The sequence below is a fragment of the Cygnus olor genome, chromosome 2 (assembly GCF_009769625.2).
Source record: "Cygnus olor isolate bCygOlo1 chromosome 2, bCygOlo1.pri.v2, whole genome shotgun sequence".
In the NCBI taxonomy this organism is placed as follows: Eukaryota; Metazoa; Chordata; class Aves; order Anseriformes; family Anatidae; genus Cygnus; species Cygnus olor.
This window is the reverse complement of record NC_049170.1, coordinates 115,533,027-115,548,201: the sequence shown is the minus strand read 5'-3', so window position 1 is coordinate 115,548,201 and position 15,175 is coordinate 115,533,027. Positions and strand designations below refer to the sequence as shown.

The 15,175-nt window shown below is 35.6% G+C and overlaps 1 protein-coding gene across 1 annotated transcript in view; it reads left to right on the top strand.

Moving 5' to 3' along the window:
- The window catches only part of CCDC178 (coiled-coil domain containing 178), a 180,581-nt gene that overhangs the window by 41,954 nt on the left and 123,452 nt on the right, over window positions 1–15,175 (top strand). Inside the window, 4 exon segments of the mRNA XM_040550306.1 lie at window positions 2,654–2,837; window positions 7,558–7,620; window positions 11,602–11,763; window positions 14,394–14,507. Coding sequence (XP_040406240.1) covers window positions 2,654–2,837; window positions 7,558–7,620; window positions 11,602–11,763; window positions 14,394–14,507 — 523 coding nt within the window.

Genomic DNA, 15,175 nt, shown 5'->3' with positions numbered 1-15,175 from the left:
GATTTTCTGGAATGCTTTTTTATAGAACCCTTGCATATTCTCAATCCTACTTTCAAGACCAGTAACCTCGCATGAAAAGTATTAATTCTTAGGGAAAAAAGAGTTGCTAATCCTTACTAAAATTTCAGAGAAGTTACATTCCCCTTATTCTACTGAATACAAGCACAACAGAAAGGAATGGTGTTGTTAGTATGGATTTTTATTTGGGTAATACAGAAATTGAAAATCTTCTTTTATCTTCTTGGAATTCTTGGCTAAATAAGGTGTGTTTTAACTAAAGGCTATAAATAACTATAGTTCTCTTGGTTGTTTTGCCATTAAGTGTCATGAAGGAAATAGGATGTTTATTCTCAGAAACCTTTAAATTCTCTCATCTGCTATTAATCTCTTGCATTATATTGGAAATATTTTGCATGTCAGATCATTAGTGTGATAGTCTGAGCATTTTGTAGCCTCCCACAAACATTCTCAATATAATTGTGCTTTGTTTTTCACATTCCTTTCTGAATATACTGTGATTTTTGTATGTTCTTTTGCGTTAGGGTAGAATTGCTCCATTTTACAAAGTTGCTATAGAATTTCTGAAGAAATTAGGGAAGGTGTTTCTGTTAGTAAGGATCTTGTTTCATAGAGAAGATTAAACTTGTTGCTCATGAATTTGATGGGGACACCCTTTAATCCATTTCTGATGTGTTTGCTAATAGCTTTACCTAGATCCTTGGGAAGGTGATGGAGCAGCTAATCCTGGAAACCATTTTCCAGGCACATTTCACAAAGACAAGAACATCACAGAATCATCAAATCATTTAGGTTGGAAAAGATCTTAAATAACAACAAGTCCAAACATCAACCAGACCTACCATGTCCTATCACTAAACCATGTCCCTTAATGCTATGTCTACATGTCTCTTGTATACCTCCAGGGCATCAGTAGTCAGAATATATTCACCAAAGGGAAGTCATGTTTGACAAACATGATAAACTATGATGAAACGACCAGCCTGGAGATGAGGGGAGAGCCATGGATATTGTCTTCCTAGACATCAGTAAGGCTCTTGACACTGCCTCTCATAATACTCCCATAGAAAAGCTGTTGATGTATGGGCTGGGTGGACAGACTGTGAGGTGAACTGAAAACTGGTTGAATAGCCAGGCACAGAGGGTGGTGGTCAGTGGCATGAAGTCTAGCTGGACACCAGTAATAAGCAGTGTAGCTCAGGGGTCAGTACTGGGTCCAGTCCTGTTTAACATCTTCATTAGTGAGCTGGATGATGGGGCAGAGTTTACTGTCAGCAAGACTCCAGATGATACAAAACTGAGAGAACACACCACCAGAGGGTTGTGCTGCTATCTAGAGGGACATGGATAGTCTGGAGAAATGGTTTGACAGGAACATCATGAGGTTCAAGGGGAAGCTGAAAATTCTGCGCATGGGAAGGAACAACCCGAGGCACCAGAACATGCAGGGGGTCACCCAGCTGGAAAGCAGCTTTGCTGGTGAGGATTCCTGGTGGATGCTAAGTTCAACATGAACTAACAATGTCTCCTATGATCTTTGTCCTTCTCATAATTTCTTTGTGCTGTTTCTCTGTGCATTCCAGTATATTCGTATTCAACCTTTATATTTTCAATAGGAAAAAGAAAGAGCGGGGATATGTGCTTGCCTTACCTCACTTTAATTGTTCTGTATAATCTTAGAGAAGGGAGGATTTAAGTAGCTTTTATCTTAGTAAAACTAGAGCAGGTAGAAGCCAATATGCCCAAGCCATGAAGAAGGCTAATGGCATCCTGAGCTGCATTAGGAGTGTTGCCAGCAGGTTGAGGGAGGTAATCAATCCCCAAAGCTCAGTGCCAGTGAGGCCACACCTGGTGTGCTGGGTCCAGTTCTAGGCCCCCCAGTACAAGAAAGACCTGGACATGCTGGGGAGAGACCAATGTACAGCCATGAAGATGAGGAAGGCACTGGAGAACCTCTCCTCTGATGGGCTGAGAGAGCTGGGGCTATTCAGCCTGAAGAAGAGAAGGCCCGTGGTGGATCTCATTGAAGTATATGAATAAATGATGGGAAGGCGCAATGAGAACGTAGCCAGGCTCTTTTCAGTGCTGACCAGTGCCAAGACACAAGGCCATGGGCAAAAATGAAAACACAGCAGGTTCCCTCTGAATATCAGGAAACACTTTTTGACTGTGTGGGTAACTGAGTACTGGTACAGGTTGCCCAGAGAGGCTGTGAATCTCCCTCCTTGGAGATCTTCCAAAGCTACCTGGACATGGGCCTGGGCACCCTGCTTTGGGTGGCCCTGCCTGAGCAGGGAGTCAGAGCAGGTGATCTCCAGAGGTCACTTCCAACCTTAAGCATTCTGTGATTCTCTGATGAAGGTTAACAATATGGATGTGTAGGAAAACAATAAAAAATGGGTAGTTATAATTCTTTGATATGAATGAGCAATCAGGGCTTACACTCATGAATAAAGAAGGCTTAAAGTTTTGAGGAAGAGCTTCATGTATTCAGCATCAAATAAAAGGGTGTAAAATACTGCTTTTGGTTTTGATTTTCAATTATTTTTGTTTTACAATTTGATACTGGGTTTTCCTTTTAGTTACCTTACTTTATAAAAGGTTATGTAAGATAATGTCTGTTTTATTTTAACAGTTCAAGAAAAAAGAAGACATATCAGTCAGAAGTCCAAACTGTCTGCAAACACATACAGAAGACTGAAGAACAAATAGAAAGACTAAATGAAGAGCTCTGTAAAACTGAACTGTCTTACAGTGAAAAAAAAGCAAAGTATGAGGAAATCCAAACAGAAATAACTGCAGAAAAAATCTCCTACAAGGTTGTGATTTCTTTTTTTTAATTTAAATTCATTTTTAGATTGGAAAAATAGAAAAAAAAATCTTTGTAACAGAGAATTATTGGGCAAGCAACCTAATATTAAGCAAATAATAATGTAAAATTTCTGGGTTTTACCATGCACTTTAAAACACTTGAAAATGTGGAAAATAATAGTCTCTGGAAAAGAAAATAAATTGGTTACTAAATGGTCATGGGTAATGATGGCTAAAAATTAAAGTTGACAAATATTAAAGACTACTAAGATTTTGTTAGTGATTCAACATGAATAATAACAAATAACCATATTATTCTTTTGTAACTACATGATTAGAAGGATTTTTAAGTCAATACAATTTTATTCGTTAGTAAATGCAAACATTGCAAATGAAAATATTTAATTATCATTTGGATGTCATTAGTTATCTAGAACTGAAATTGAAATTCATCCTTATGAAATTCATCCACAAGCCTTGACACGATTGTGAAGGCTTACAAGACTGAGAAGTGTTTTCTGTTTTTTCACATTACATAATTCCTAATAAATAACATTGTACATATCCATAGTGTTATTGAAAAGTGTAAAATTCAGCATTCAGAAGTACAGAAAAGAAATAATCAGGGGAATTTTCAAGAGTCTTTTTATGCCAGGGTGTTTCATATATTCTTCATTAGCGTTCTACTGTATGTATAGTATAGATTGCCTGGAAGAAAAGACCGTAACAGTTTTATTTTCTCTAATAATTTTAAGATTTCCTAACTTTTAATCAGTAAAATTAAGGACATCATAGTATTTTCCAGTTTATAGTATGCATTGGCATACTAGGCACTCCACGTTTTTCCTGCCTTCCTCTTCACCTAAGTTCTTGCCAAAGGTAACAGGACATCCAAGTACCAGACTGTACTTCTAAAAAGAAAAGAGGAATTGTTGAATGTCATTTAAAACAGAATCAGTTAAAAGGCTTATAGAGCCAAAGTGAAAAAAATGTAAAACATAGTCTAGAGAACCTCAGAGCTGTTAAGGCCTTGCACTGTGCCAGGTTGTCTTCTCTTGGATTAAATGTATACTGCAGGCAATACCTGAATTTGCACCATGTAGTTTTGTCCTATAAATTGTCTTTTTGGTATATTATACTGTTCTGTGGCCATATGTTTTAATGCTAAATTTGCTCTGTGTTGTTTGTATATAAATTTCACAAGCACCATTTTCTCTGCATTCTCAGTGCTGTGTGCTGAATTTTTTACATAATTGGATGTTCAGCTGCACAGGCAGGGGAGTCTATTTTGCTTCTTCTTTCTTCTTATTTTATTTTTCTAATGGTTATTTAGGGAATGATAAAAATTAGTCTAAGAAATCAGCACTTTAGAAGGGTTTCAGGCAAAGCCCCTGTTTATTTGCTGCCCTGTGTCTTTTTTGTCTTAATTTGTCTTATCATTTGGCTATTATTTTCAGTTACATTTTTATTTTTTTTAAATCCATGATATTTTGTGATAAAGTCTTCAACAGCTTTGTCAAATGTTGTGTGATGAATTAATTTTTTTTCTTTTTTTTTTTTCTGCCTTGGATATCCTATCTGTGTAAGGCCGTGGTTCTTATTTTCAAAGAAGTAATGGTCAGTCATTGCATATTTACTTTCTACTTGTCATACATTACTTTTATTATTTCATTGCTCTTTTTCAGGCTGAAAACTCCTGATCCATTAACTTGTTTCATGAATGAAAACTGCCCCATATCTGTCATCATTCTATTTGCTCTGTACCTTTTCCAGTTCTATTATTATGGGGGAAGAAAGCAGGACTAGAACTGCATAGAATAAGTAGACACACAATGGCATATACAGTGGTATAAAGATGATCCCTGTTTTGTTGTCTTTCCTTTTATTAATAGTTCTTAACATTACATTTATTCTTTTAAATGCAGTGGAGAATTTTATTCACAGTGTCATGGAACTGTCTGTTTTACTTTCATGATTTTTTTCCTGTTTGATTACCAGCCACCTCAGAATCCAGTCTTATATATAAAAAAATAACACTCTGACCTAATGTACAAATCTACATTTACCTTCATTGAATTTTGTCTACTGTAAACAAAATCCAGATGGTTTTACTAAGTCATTCCGCAAAATAACCTATTTTCCTTATTGTGTCTGAATAAATTGGAAACCACAGGATCCTGCATGGATACTTGCAGGACCCAAGTGTAGCTCTGATACTGTGAAAACTGATGATTTATTTCTACTGTATGTCTTCTATCTTTGAATGCATTATATAGTCATGTGAGGACTGATTTCTTATGGAGTCATTCATATAATACTTTATGAAATACCAGTTAGGAGTCCAAGTAGACAGTATCACCAGATGCTCTTTTCCACATACTTGTTACATCCTTCGGAAAATTGATGACTTTGTGGCACCACTTCCCAGTCATGCTGATTCCTCTCCTACATTAAATTCTCCATTTATTTTTTCGTAATAATACATGTTATCAGTTTGCCTATTAGGGCTTTAAATGTTTTATTTGATTTGGGATTTGGGCTATTTTTCCTATCATATTTTGAATGCTTCATGTTCAAATCTGTCTGTCAGTGCTTTTGATCACCTGTTGGTTTTATATTGTCTCTAGCAGCCTTCCTACTCAGATGTGTTTGGAAAAAGACTCGTTACTAGTTCTAATGTTCTTTGTAGGTTTTCTAAAAACTCGTAGTTGTGCAACATTATTTTTAGATTTAAATTGGCAAAGCTCAGGATCTTTTCTGTTTTCCTTCTTTTAGACATAATTTCAAATTTTGGAAGATACAGTCAGGCTGCTAATAGCTTCTCTTCTGTTTGGTGGTGTTGATTTTCTTTCCGATATTTCCAGAATGTTGTTCCTTAATGTCCCTTCTCAAGTCAGAAATAGTGTTGGTATCCTGGGCAAGTAGTCAGTGAGAAATGTATCTCAATGTTATACATTTATGGTAAGAGAATTTCATTTTGTATGTGTTGTCATGACTTAACTTCTACATTAAGCCATTGCTAATGGTCCCATCTCCAGTGATAAGATAGCTTTCCAGCACCACTCATGTAGATTCAGTATCCTTGTTGTTGAATACCTCCATTACTAACAGTTACAGAATGATCATTCTCTTATCAGCTTTAATGTTGCTATAGTTAGTCTCAGTTACTGTAACTTAGCAAAAGCACTGTGGTTATAATAATTTAAAAGCATACATATACACATGAAGACACACACAGGGAAGGTGGCCAGTTGCAAGAGTTAAATGCAAGCTAAAAGTTGCTAGTTTAGTGAGAATAGAGTGCACAGAAGCTAAGATACCTCTCTGTCTAAGAAACAGTTGAACAGTGATGAATTTTGAATATGGTCATATAAACAAAGGTGCAATTTATATTTATATAATTTGACTGCCTGGTCTCTGCTGATATTTTGTTAGAACAATCACCCCTTGGTGTGTCTGATAAAAGTGTCTGTCTGTAACCACCAATTAATCTGTTTCCATGGGCTACTGAACAGACTGAAGAATATATTCACACAATTACCAAGTGTTATTATTAGTCATTTAAATGATGCTGGGTTTTGGAGCTACACTCCACCTAGCAGACTAAGTAGATTTAGATTGAGATAACCTATAAGCATATGTGAGGGGAAATGTAGGGCCATGGGTACAGGTTGTTGCTCAGAGTTTTCCGTGGAGCAAATGTATGAACTTTCATCTGGAGAAAAAAAGCTTCTACTCATTGATTACAGGATTTCCTTGCAATTGTGCTTTCCACATGAACGCTGGTATCCCTGTCTTCAATACCCTTGAAGTTTCTAATAATCTTTGGGATTTGGGGTTTGAGAATAAATGGGGTTGTTTGTCACCTGCTTCTGTATTTTGCTATTTATGTGGCATCTAGGAAATGCTTATGACTTGCTTATGCAAGAACCTCCCTCTCTGAGTATAGATGGCATATGCACTTCTGTAATGCAGACACGGATGTGAATAAAACATCTTCAAGAAGTACATTTCAATAGATGTGATTGAGTCTGTTTCTTACTTCACTATTGGCCATGTTGCACCTAGTTTTGCTTAAGTAATCAGTTTTTCAGTCCCTTAATTCATTTAAAAAAGAAAACAGAAAGCCCTAATTAGAATTTGACTTAGATTGTAATCAGGTATAGTTATGATCGTCTGCTAATCTGACACATTAAACTAGAGTTTTCAATGTGCAATCTATAATAATTTTCTATATAACTGTAATCCTAGAAGTGGTGTGAGTAGGATGCTCATATAAGAAAGGGCTAAAACATATTCAGATTTTTAGTAGAAATTACAAAAAAAAAAAAAAAGTTCCATCATATAAAATACAGAAGGCACAGAGATATTTTTAAATTTTAGCATTCGATATTCAATAGCCATTTAGGTAAGCCAACTCATTCAGCTCCTTCACACATTTAATTATCTTAAGGTACCAAAATTAAACTACATTATTTTTATATTTATTCAAATTAAGAAAATATTGTTGCTTTTTATATAGTATAATCTATATTTATTTACCTATTGTGCATGAGTTGGTGTTGTAATTTCCTTTTTTATATGATTTTATGATACTTGAGAGAAAATTTAAAAGTTGTAGTCATCCTTACTGTGATGTTAGTGTTAAATTTTCGTTGCTGTTGTCCATTAATTTGTTTTCTTATGTGTTGTATATGTTTTTGTTTTTTGTTTTTTTTTTTTTTTAAGAATTTGGAGTGGAATCTTCAAAAAGAAATTCAAGATGAAAAAGAAGTTTGGAAAGTTATTCAGGTAAACATGACAGTAACTGGTTTACTTCAAATCTAAATTCTTCTGCACTCTTTTTACTTCCTACCATAAATTAGCTTAGAGTAACTTCTGACCAATTCAAATAGAAAGCTGATAGGTTTTGCTAAGTAACAATGTTTGCTGTTTTTTGTTTTCAGCTAGGAAAATTTTAATACTTATGAAAACATGGAATATTTTAGTTTTAACCTAGTTATTCACAATAATTTCCAGTTCACTAGAAAAAGAAAAGAAAAAAAAACAACAAAACTTTCAGTACTAATATATATATGCAGCAACACTATAATTTGAATTTGTATGTCTTTCTTACTTCAGTTTCAAGTGCAATCAGACTCTTACTATACCTTATATTGACACACGCATGTATAAAACAGGCTTCCTTAACACCATTTTATATTCTTCTGGTGTGAACTGCTGAATTCGCACAAAACATGCTTGTATTACTTTTTATTCTATGATCATAGAATCATAGAACTGTTTGAATTAGCAGGGACCTTAAAGATCTCCTAGTTCCAACTCCCCTGCCATGGGCCCGGATACCTCCTGCCAGACCAGGTTGCCCAAAGCCCCATCCAGCCTGGCCTCGAAAACCTCCAGGGATGGGGCATCCACAGCTTCTCTTGGGAGCCTGTGCCACTGCCTCACCAATCTCATAGTAAAGAATTTATTTTTCTCTGGACTTCAGTGATGCTCTTCAACAATCCTCAGGCAAGTCTTGATACTCCTTCAGCTTTTCTGACTGAAATCCCAATAATGGCATCAACAAAAAGGATATTCCATCTATTTCCATCGTTTGGCAAATTGATTCCTTCAGGTGTCTCCTGTGAGAGCATGCATAATGGTCATATTAAATGTGTTGTAGTAACTATAAAGTCTTAAAGACTTGAGAAGGACACAGAGTGGAAGCTCCAGGACTATTTTCTGAAGAAATCCTAAATTTCTGCATTGAGTGTCACCAGCAAGAGACAGAAGGCCTTAAGATGGGGTTATCAGAACCAAGCTCTAGTTTCTGTCAGATATCTGATAGTCTGAGAAACATTCCTGAGCTCACTACATGATTCCCTATTATGCAAGAAGATGAAAATCAATGTTTCTTTCAAAGTTGCAATCCAGTAACACAGAGACCTTCATGATACAGACAAAAATTAGCAAAATGCCAACTGGCTGTTGGTATTGTCCTTGCCATTGGTGCGTCATGCTGACAAGAGAACAGAAAGCAGTATATTACCAATTACAGTTGGGTACCTCCTGCAAAGAGATGGGATACAGCGATAATGATCTTGCCAAACTTGAACCACCCTAAACAAGCTGAATCAAATCCCTTGCAAGCAGTACAAGAATTGCCTTATTCTTAGTTAAACTTGATAGCAGCTAAGGAGCACAACTAGTCAATTTTTTCTTATCCAAGATCACTTTGATACTGGAAAAGATCTCCTGTGATGCATATTTAGCACAGCAGTAGATAGAATATCCTGAGAGCCTTTTCATAGTTGGTAAATGAATGCCGCTGAGATCCATCTCTTCCTTCCTAAGAAGGAGACTTGTAATACTTCTGTGAAAAATATGTCTAGTATTAATATTCACACCCTCATTATTGTGAGATACAGGGTAATTTGGTTCCATTGATCCTTGCTGCTCATCCTGAAATGAATATTCACATGCTGTGAGTGTTCTAATGTTGGATTTTGATCCACGTGTGTAGATTCTGATCTAAAGAACATAGCCAGAACTGTATGGGGGCATTGCAGTCCTTTATTGCAAGTCTTCTTAGCTCAGAGACTCTCTTTGCCTTCTTTTACAGTTGTTTCAGACAGGAGAGATGTAATCTGAGAGGTCTTGTAGGCTTTTCTTCTTTAGAAATGAACACTGAATTTACTGTGATGACCATAACTCCTTCTGAGACTTTTGTTTCCATTTTATTTGTTTGAGAGGTCTGATCCTTTTTTTATTTGCTTGTGTATATTTACAGTCACCATCTTTCTTCTGTTACAAGCCTGTTCTTTTCCATTTTGTGACTTCAAACTTTCAAGAGCTCAATAGCAGAATCTAGTATCTATGTCTTGCACTTCTAGAAAGACAGTCTCTAAGAGAGATTTTGCAGTTCCTGTTCATCCCTGACATTAGCAGGAAGTGCTGAATGCTTCTCTTCTAAGCCACGTGTTGCACAAGGTCTCTGCCATATGTACTTGTCTTTGATGTCCAACTTCCCTCTGATTCACAAGCTTTGCTTCAGAGAAGGCTGAAGGGAATGCTTCTGGGTCTGACTGTTGCAGCATGACAGGTTTGATTTGGTGCTTCCAAACATCTTTCTTACTTTTTTTTTGAATTAATAATTTTGATTGTTTGTTGGAATTAAAAATCTTCTTCTCTCTTGGTTCTTGCAAAGACCACTCAGTGGCAATTCTAGCCCACTTCTTTCCTTCTACAGATAGGAACAGAACACTTCCCTAATGGGAAATAAATTTGTTTCTCAGAACTGCTTTTGTCATTGCAGTCCATGTGTTTTCAGAATAAAGAGGTTCATCTTTAGAAATATCTTATAATTCTTTTAAGGAGATTTTTAAGTTCTTTTTCTACTAAAATGATTTTTTCTATTTTTTTCAACTTCATTTTTCTGGATTAGATGAACTTCATATCCTTGATCCCAAGCATATTTTTCTTACTCATAGGACAAAATTATGATGTGAAAGGCTGTTGAAGAAGCAAAAGCTATCATTAACTACTGACTGTACAAGTGCACAGCAGTTTAGATGAGGGTCTGTTCTAAGATAACTAGAAGGAATCCCCTAATGCCATCAGAGTGTAAAACACCAGAGCTCCTGAAATGCTAATGGTTTTCTGGGAAGCTTGTCCATTCCATCTACCAACCATGTTGTCATCTGGAACTTTATCCATAACTTCACCTAATGTAGTGCCATTCTATAGGAGTTCAGAAATTCTCCTGCATTTACTGCTTGAAACACTTCCAGTAAGGATAAATATGTTTGTAGACTATGATTTAAAACTAGAAGAAGGAGTTATTTACCACCTAACACAACACTTCAAAAAGATTAAGCCATGTATGGTCATTCCCAGCCTTCTTTTCAATAATCTTCCTGGCATCTTTCATTCTGGTTCTACAGATGAAAGGAAATCAAAATGGTACCAGTTTCATTCCACTTGTATATAATATAATGTTATATATGTATTACAAGTTCACTCAGTGCTAGACAGATAAATAATTATTTGAGTTCAAGTGATGGTGAATTTGGTGTATTAGAAATTGAAAATGTATGTAATGCTTGCCTGCACTTCCTGAAGAACATGTCTGCTGGTACATAACACTTCTCTTTCTTTCTCTTTCTTTATTTCCCTGGCAGGGAGAAAGTTGAGGTGAATGTAAGCTGGTTGTTGTATTTTGTATTTCCAAGCATTGAAGGGTGTTCGTTTATTTTGTCTTTTTTTTTTTTCTCTTTTTCACTCTTCATTGTCATTCTCTCTCTCTCTCTCTCTCATTTTTTTTTTTTTTTTTTAAATCTAAGAACATGCCTATGGTGATCAAATTTCCCATTGGAAAAGATTTTTGCTCTTGGCATTAGTATTTGGAATTTTAATCCATCTTTTATGGAATTCTATTCTACTGTTTGGTTAAGTATTACTGTAATTTCATTGTCTGCGTCAGTGTAATATTTGCATTTCATAATATTCCTTGCTGATTCCTCTGCTGTATTTGTTTGACAGTTGTGCTGGCTATTCAAACTTTCCTATGCATATGATGACATAAAGGCCAACTTTTCCTTCATTCTGAAGACATTTCTAATCACCTTATGATGTATTTGTTAACTTATTTTTGTATATGCATTTTTTTGTCTATTTAAAGTATTCACTTGACAATATGAATGTTGTTTCAGATTCAGATTTTTCATGTTTAACTTCTGCTTCTGATTTCATACTGAAAGCAAATTTTATATGTATTTTAATAAACAGGCCAGGATTAAAACAATATATGGTGAGCTAGAGGAAAAGAGAAAAGAGAAACTGAGGAAAAGAGAAGAAGATATGAAGACGATAGGAGAGAAAGAGAGAGAAGCAGCTGATCTAGAAACAAAGTTTAAAAGAAGTAAAAATTTATTTAAAGAAAACCATGAGGTAAAAGTGGTAAATTCTGAACCATTTGGTAGTGTAATTTAATTTGTGGTATTATTTATTAAAAATAAAAATAAATAAGAGGAAACTGACGTTCACAGGGACCATTAAAGATCATTGAGTTCCAACCCCCCTGCCATGGGCAGGGACACCTCCCACCAGACCAGGTTGCCCAAAGCCCCATCCAGCCTGGCCTTGAACACCTCCAGGGATGGGGCATCCACAGCTTCTCTTGGCAGCCTGTGCCAGTGCCTCACCACCCTCTGAGTGAAGAATTTACTCCTTATACCTCATCTAAATGTAACTTCTTTTCATTTTAAAACATTACCCCTATCACAACACTCCCTGATTAAAAAATCCCTCCCCGTCTTTCCTGTAGGACCCCTTTAGGTACCGGAAGGCCTCAATAAGGTCTAGAGCCTTCTCTTCTCCAGGCTGAACACTCCCAGCTCTCTCAGTCTCTCTTTGTAGGAGAGGTGCTCCAGTCCTCTGATCATCCTTGTGGCCCTCCTCTGGACTTGTTCTAATACTTCCATGTCCTTTTTGTGCTGGGGGCCTCAGAGCTGAATGCAGCACTCTGGGTGGGGTCTCACAAGAACAGAGTAGAAGGGCAGAGTCACCTCCCTCAACCTGCTGGTCATGCCTCTTTTGATGCAGCCCAGGATATGGCTGGCTTTCTGGGCTGCAAAGTACATTGCCAGCTCATATACAGATTTTTGTTCACCAATACCCTCAACTCCTTCTCTGCAGGGTTGTTATCAATCCACTCATTGCCCAGCCTGTATTCATGTCTGGGATTGTCCTGACTCAGGTTCAGGACCTTGAACTCGGCCTTGTTGAACTTAATTAGATTCACATGGACCCACCTCCCATAAAGCCTGTCCTGGTCCCTCTGGATGGCATCCCTTTCAAAAGGGGCAAAGGAAATAAGTGTTTTATGTACCTGAACCTGAAAATGCAATAATCAGTGTAAACGGATTTATTTCTGAAGTATCTGAAAGAGGAGGGCATTACTGTCAAAAAAAGAAAAAGCAAAATACCTTCATTTTTGTTTCAAAATCAACACTAAGCAAAACTGGCTATTGATGGTTTTTGTCCAGAACTGAAGTTGGAGTTTTCTGTAATCCATATACATCTTCCATATCATTCTCACAATCAAGAAAGGTCAACATCTTTTGAACCTATTTAGTTTAGATACAGGATGTTTTATTTTGGGTCAAAGCCCAGACAGAAGAGTTTCTGCTGCTTCGTCTATACGAAGCTGTTGCAACATCAGTCTGTAGGTTTATGGTTGAGTTATCTGACTCAAATAAGTAAATAGCTTGCTACTGGAGATCTCCAGTACTGGAAATTCTCCAGTTTTTATTGTTATTCTATTTGCAGGTTTCTTGATATACTCTGCATGTAGCAATACTTCAATGCTTTTGGAGATGCAACGGAGAATTTTGAATAGTTTTAGTTCAGACAATGAATTATGTGATAGTTTATTTTTGATTCAGGTTTAATAAGTCAAATTGAAAAATTAAAAAAAAAAAAAAAGAAAAGAGAAGAAAAGAAAAAAGATTCCTCTAGTAGTTAATAGTATTTTCAAAACAATGCATTAATGGCAGTGACTAATATTGTTAGCCCTTCCCCAACTAAACCTAAGTAGAAACAATGTGACAAAGATCACATCATTAGTTTCTTTGAAACCTAGAGAGGCGTGGTGTAAGTTATATATCATCCTCTATGGCTATGTATTTGCTTCTGTGTTAAAAGCCTGGAAACAGAGTTTGCCCAAGCAGATTTGTATGTGAATGATGTGTGAAAGATACTGGTAATTTCAAGAAAGAACTTTCTCATTGATTAAAGGTTCAAAGTGTTTCAGAATGGAAATATTAATACTGATTTTAATGCTTATTATTATAGAAGAAATTGAATTTAAAACTTTTAATAATGTAACTATTATATGATTTATATAAGTATATATCATAATGTAAAATTGTCCTTATTACATGTATTAATAATTTCTATCATTTAATATTTGGTGCTCATAGTAATGATGCAAATGAAATTAATACAATAGACAAGAACTTCTGTTTTGTTTGAGGTACTAATTAATAACAGAATGGATTAATGAAAAAATATAGAAATGAGATATCCCAATCATTTATTTTCCTTCTTCTTCCTCTTCCCATTAGCTGTGTTTAGCTGTATTTTTCATGAGCTAGTGATAATAAGTAGTAAACATTTCTTTCGTCCTTTATACAACTTCCATGGAAGCTATTCCAAATATGTGTTTTGATTACAGACCTTTATATGTAGCTTCCTGACAGAAGGAATGTAAAGACGCATGGGGAGAAGAGTAAGCAGTGATATTTTGCTGTGTGATGATAAACACTGATAAATATTGCAAAGCTGCAAAGATATTTTCTATTTTAGATGTGGATTTTTCATTCAAAGCGTACAGTAAATAAACATACAAATAAGCATACTGTGTTGATGGAAAAATAGGTTTTTAGGGGTAAACAAAGATAAGCTTAAGTATGGTGACTGTTAAAGTATTTAACAACTAATGTATTATCTGAATTCTCTGGAATGAAAGACAATAATTTTTGAATACTAACACATCTCTTTGTGAATGTTCTCTCCAGAAGCTCTCCTATTTAGATCAGAGACTACGAGACCTAGATAAACAACAGGAGCAAACAGAAAAACAACTGGAGAAAAAAAGAACTATTCTGCTGAAACAATTAAAAGATATACAGGTGAATCATAAAGCTTTTATGGCTTTTTTAAAATACATTTAATCTCAAAGGTTAGGCTGTCAGATTTCTACACAGTTGTTTTGGAGCTATATACATACATATAGTGTACATACTGTTTTCAGTTTCTTGCTTGTACTAACCTATGAGGTCCATAGCCTTGAGACAGGGTAAAGTACAAAGCAGAATTGATATTGGGGTCATTGAAAAGTCCTTTGCTTTCTTCATTTGCTACACTGGCTCAGATTGCTTGAGGGGCTTTGGAAACACAATGAAGAAAATCAATAAAGGACAAGAAGGATTCTAGTGTGATAGAAAGTGCCTGCTGATTGCATGTTTGCTCAGCAGATGGCATCTTTTTGTAAATGATGGTTTATATCTCCTGTATCAGATACTAAGCTGTATAATCCACTGAAGGGAATTACTGAATTTCATTACTGAACACTATGCTTTATATAAATATGGATATAAGAATTACAAGAAACAAGCATTTTGTTTCTAAGAGTCTGTTCATTTTTATTACACTTTCATTTGTATAAACTTAAGTTAGATATTGCAGTCTCAAAGATGAGTCATATAGATTTAAAAAAAAAAAAAGCTTTCATGTTGTTCAGAATAGCTTTCATGAATCCAATAATTTCTATTGAAAAACTCTGAGAATTCCTATTTAT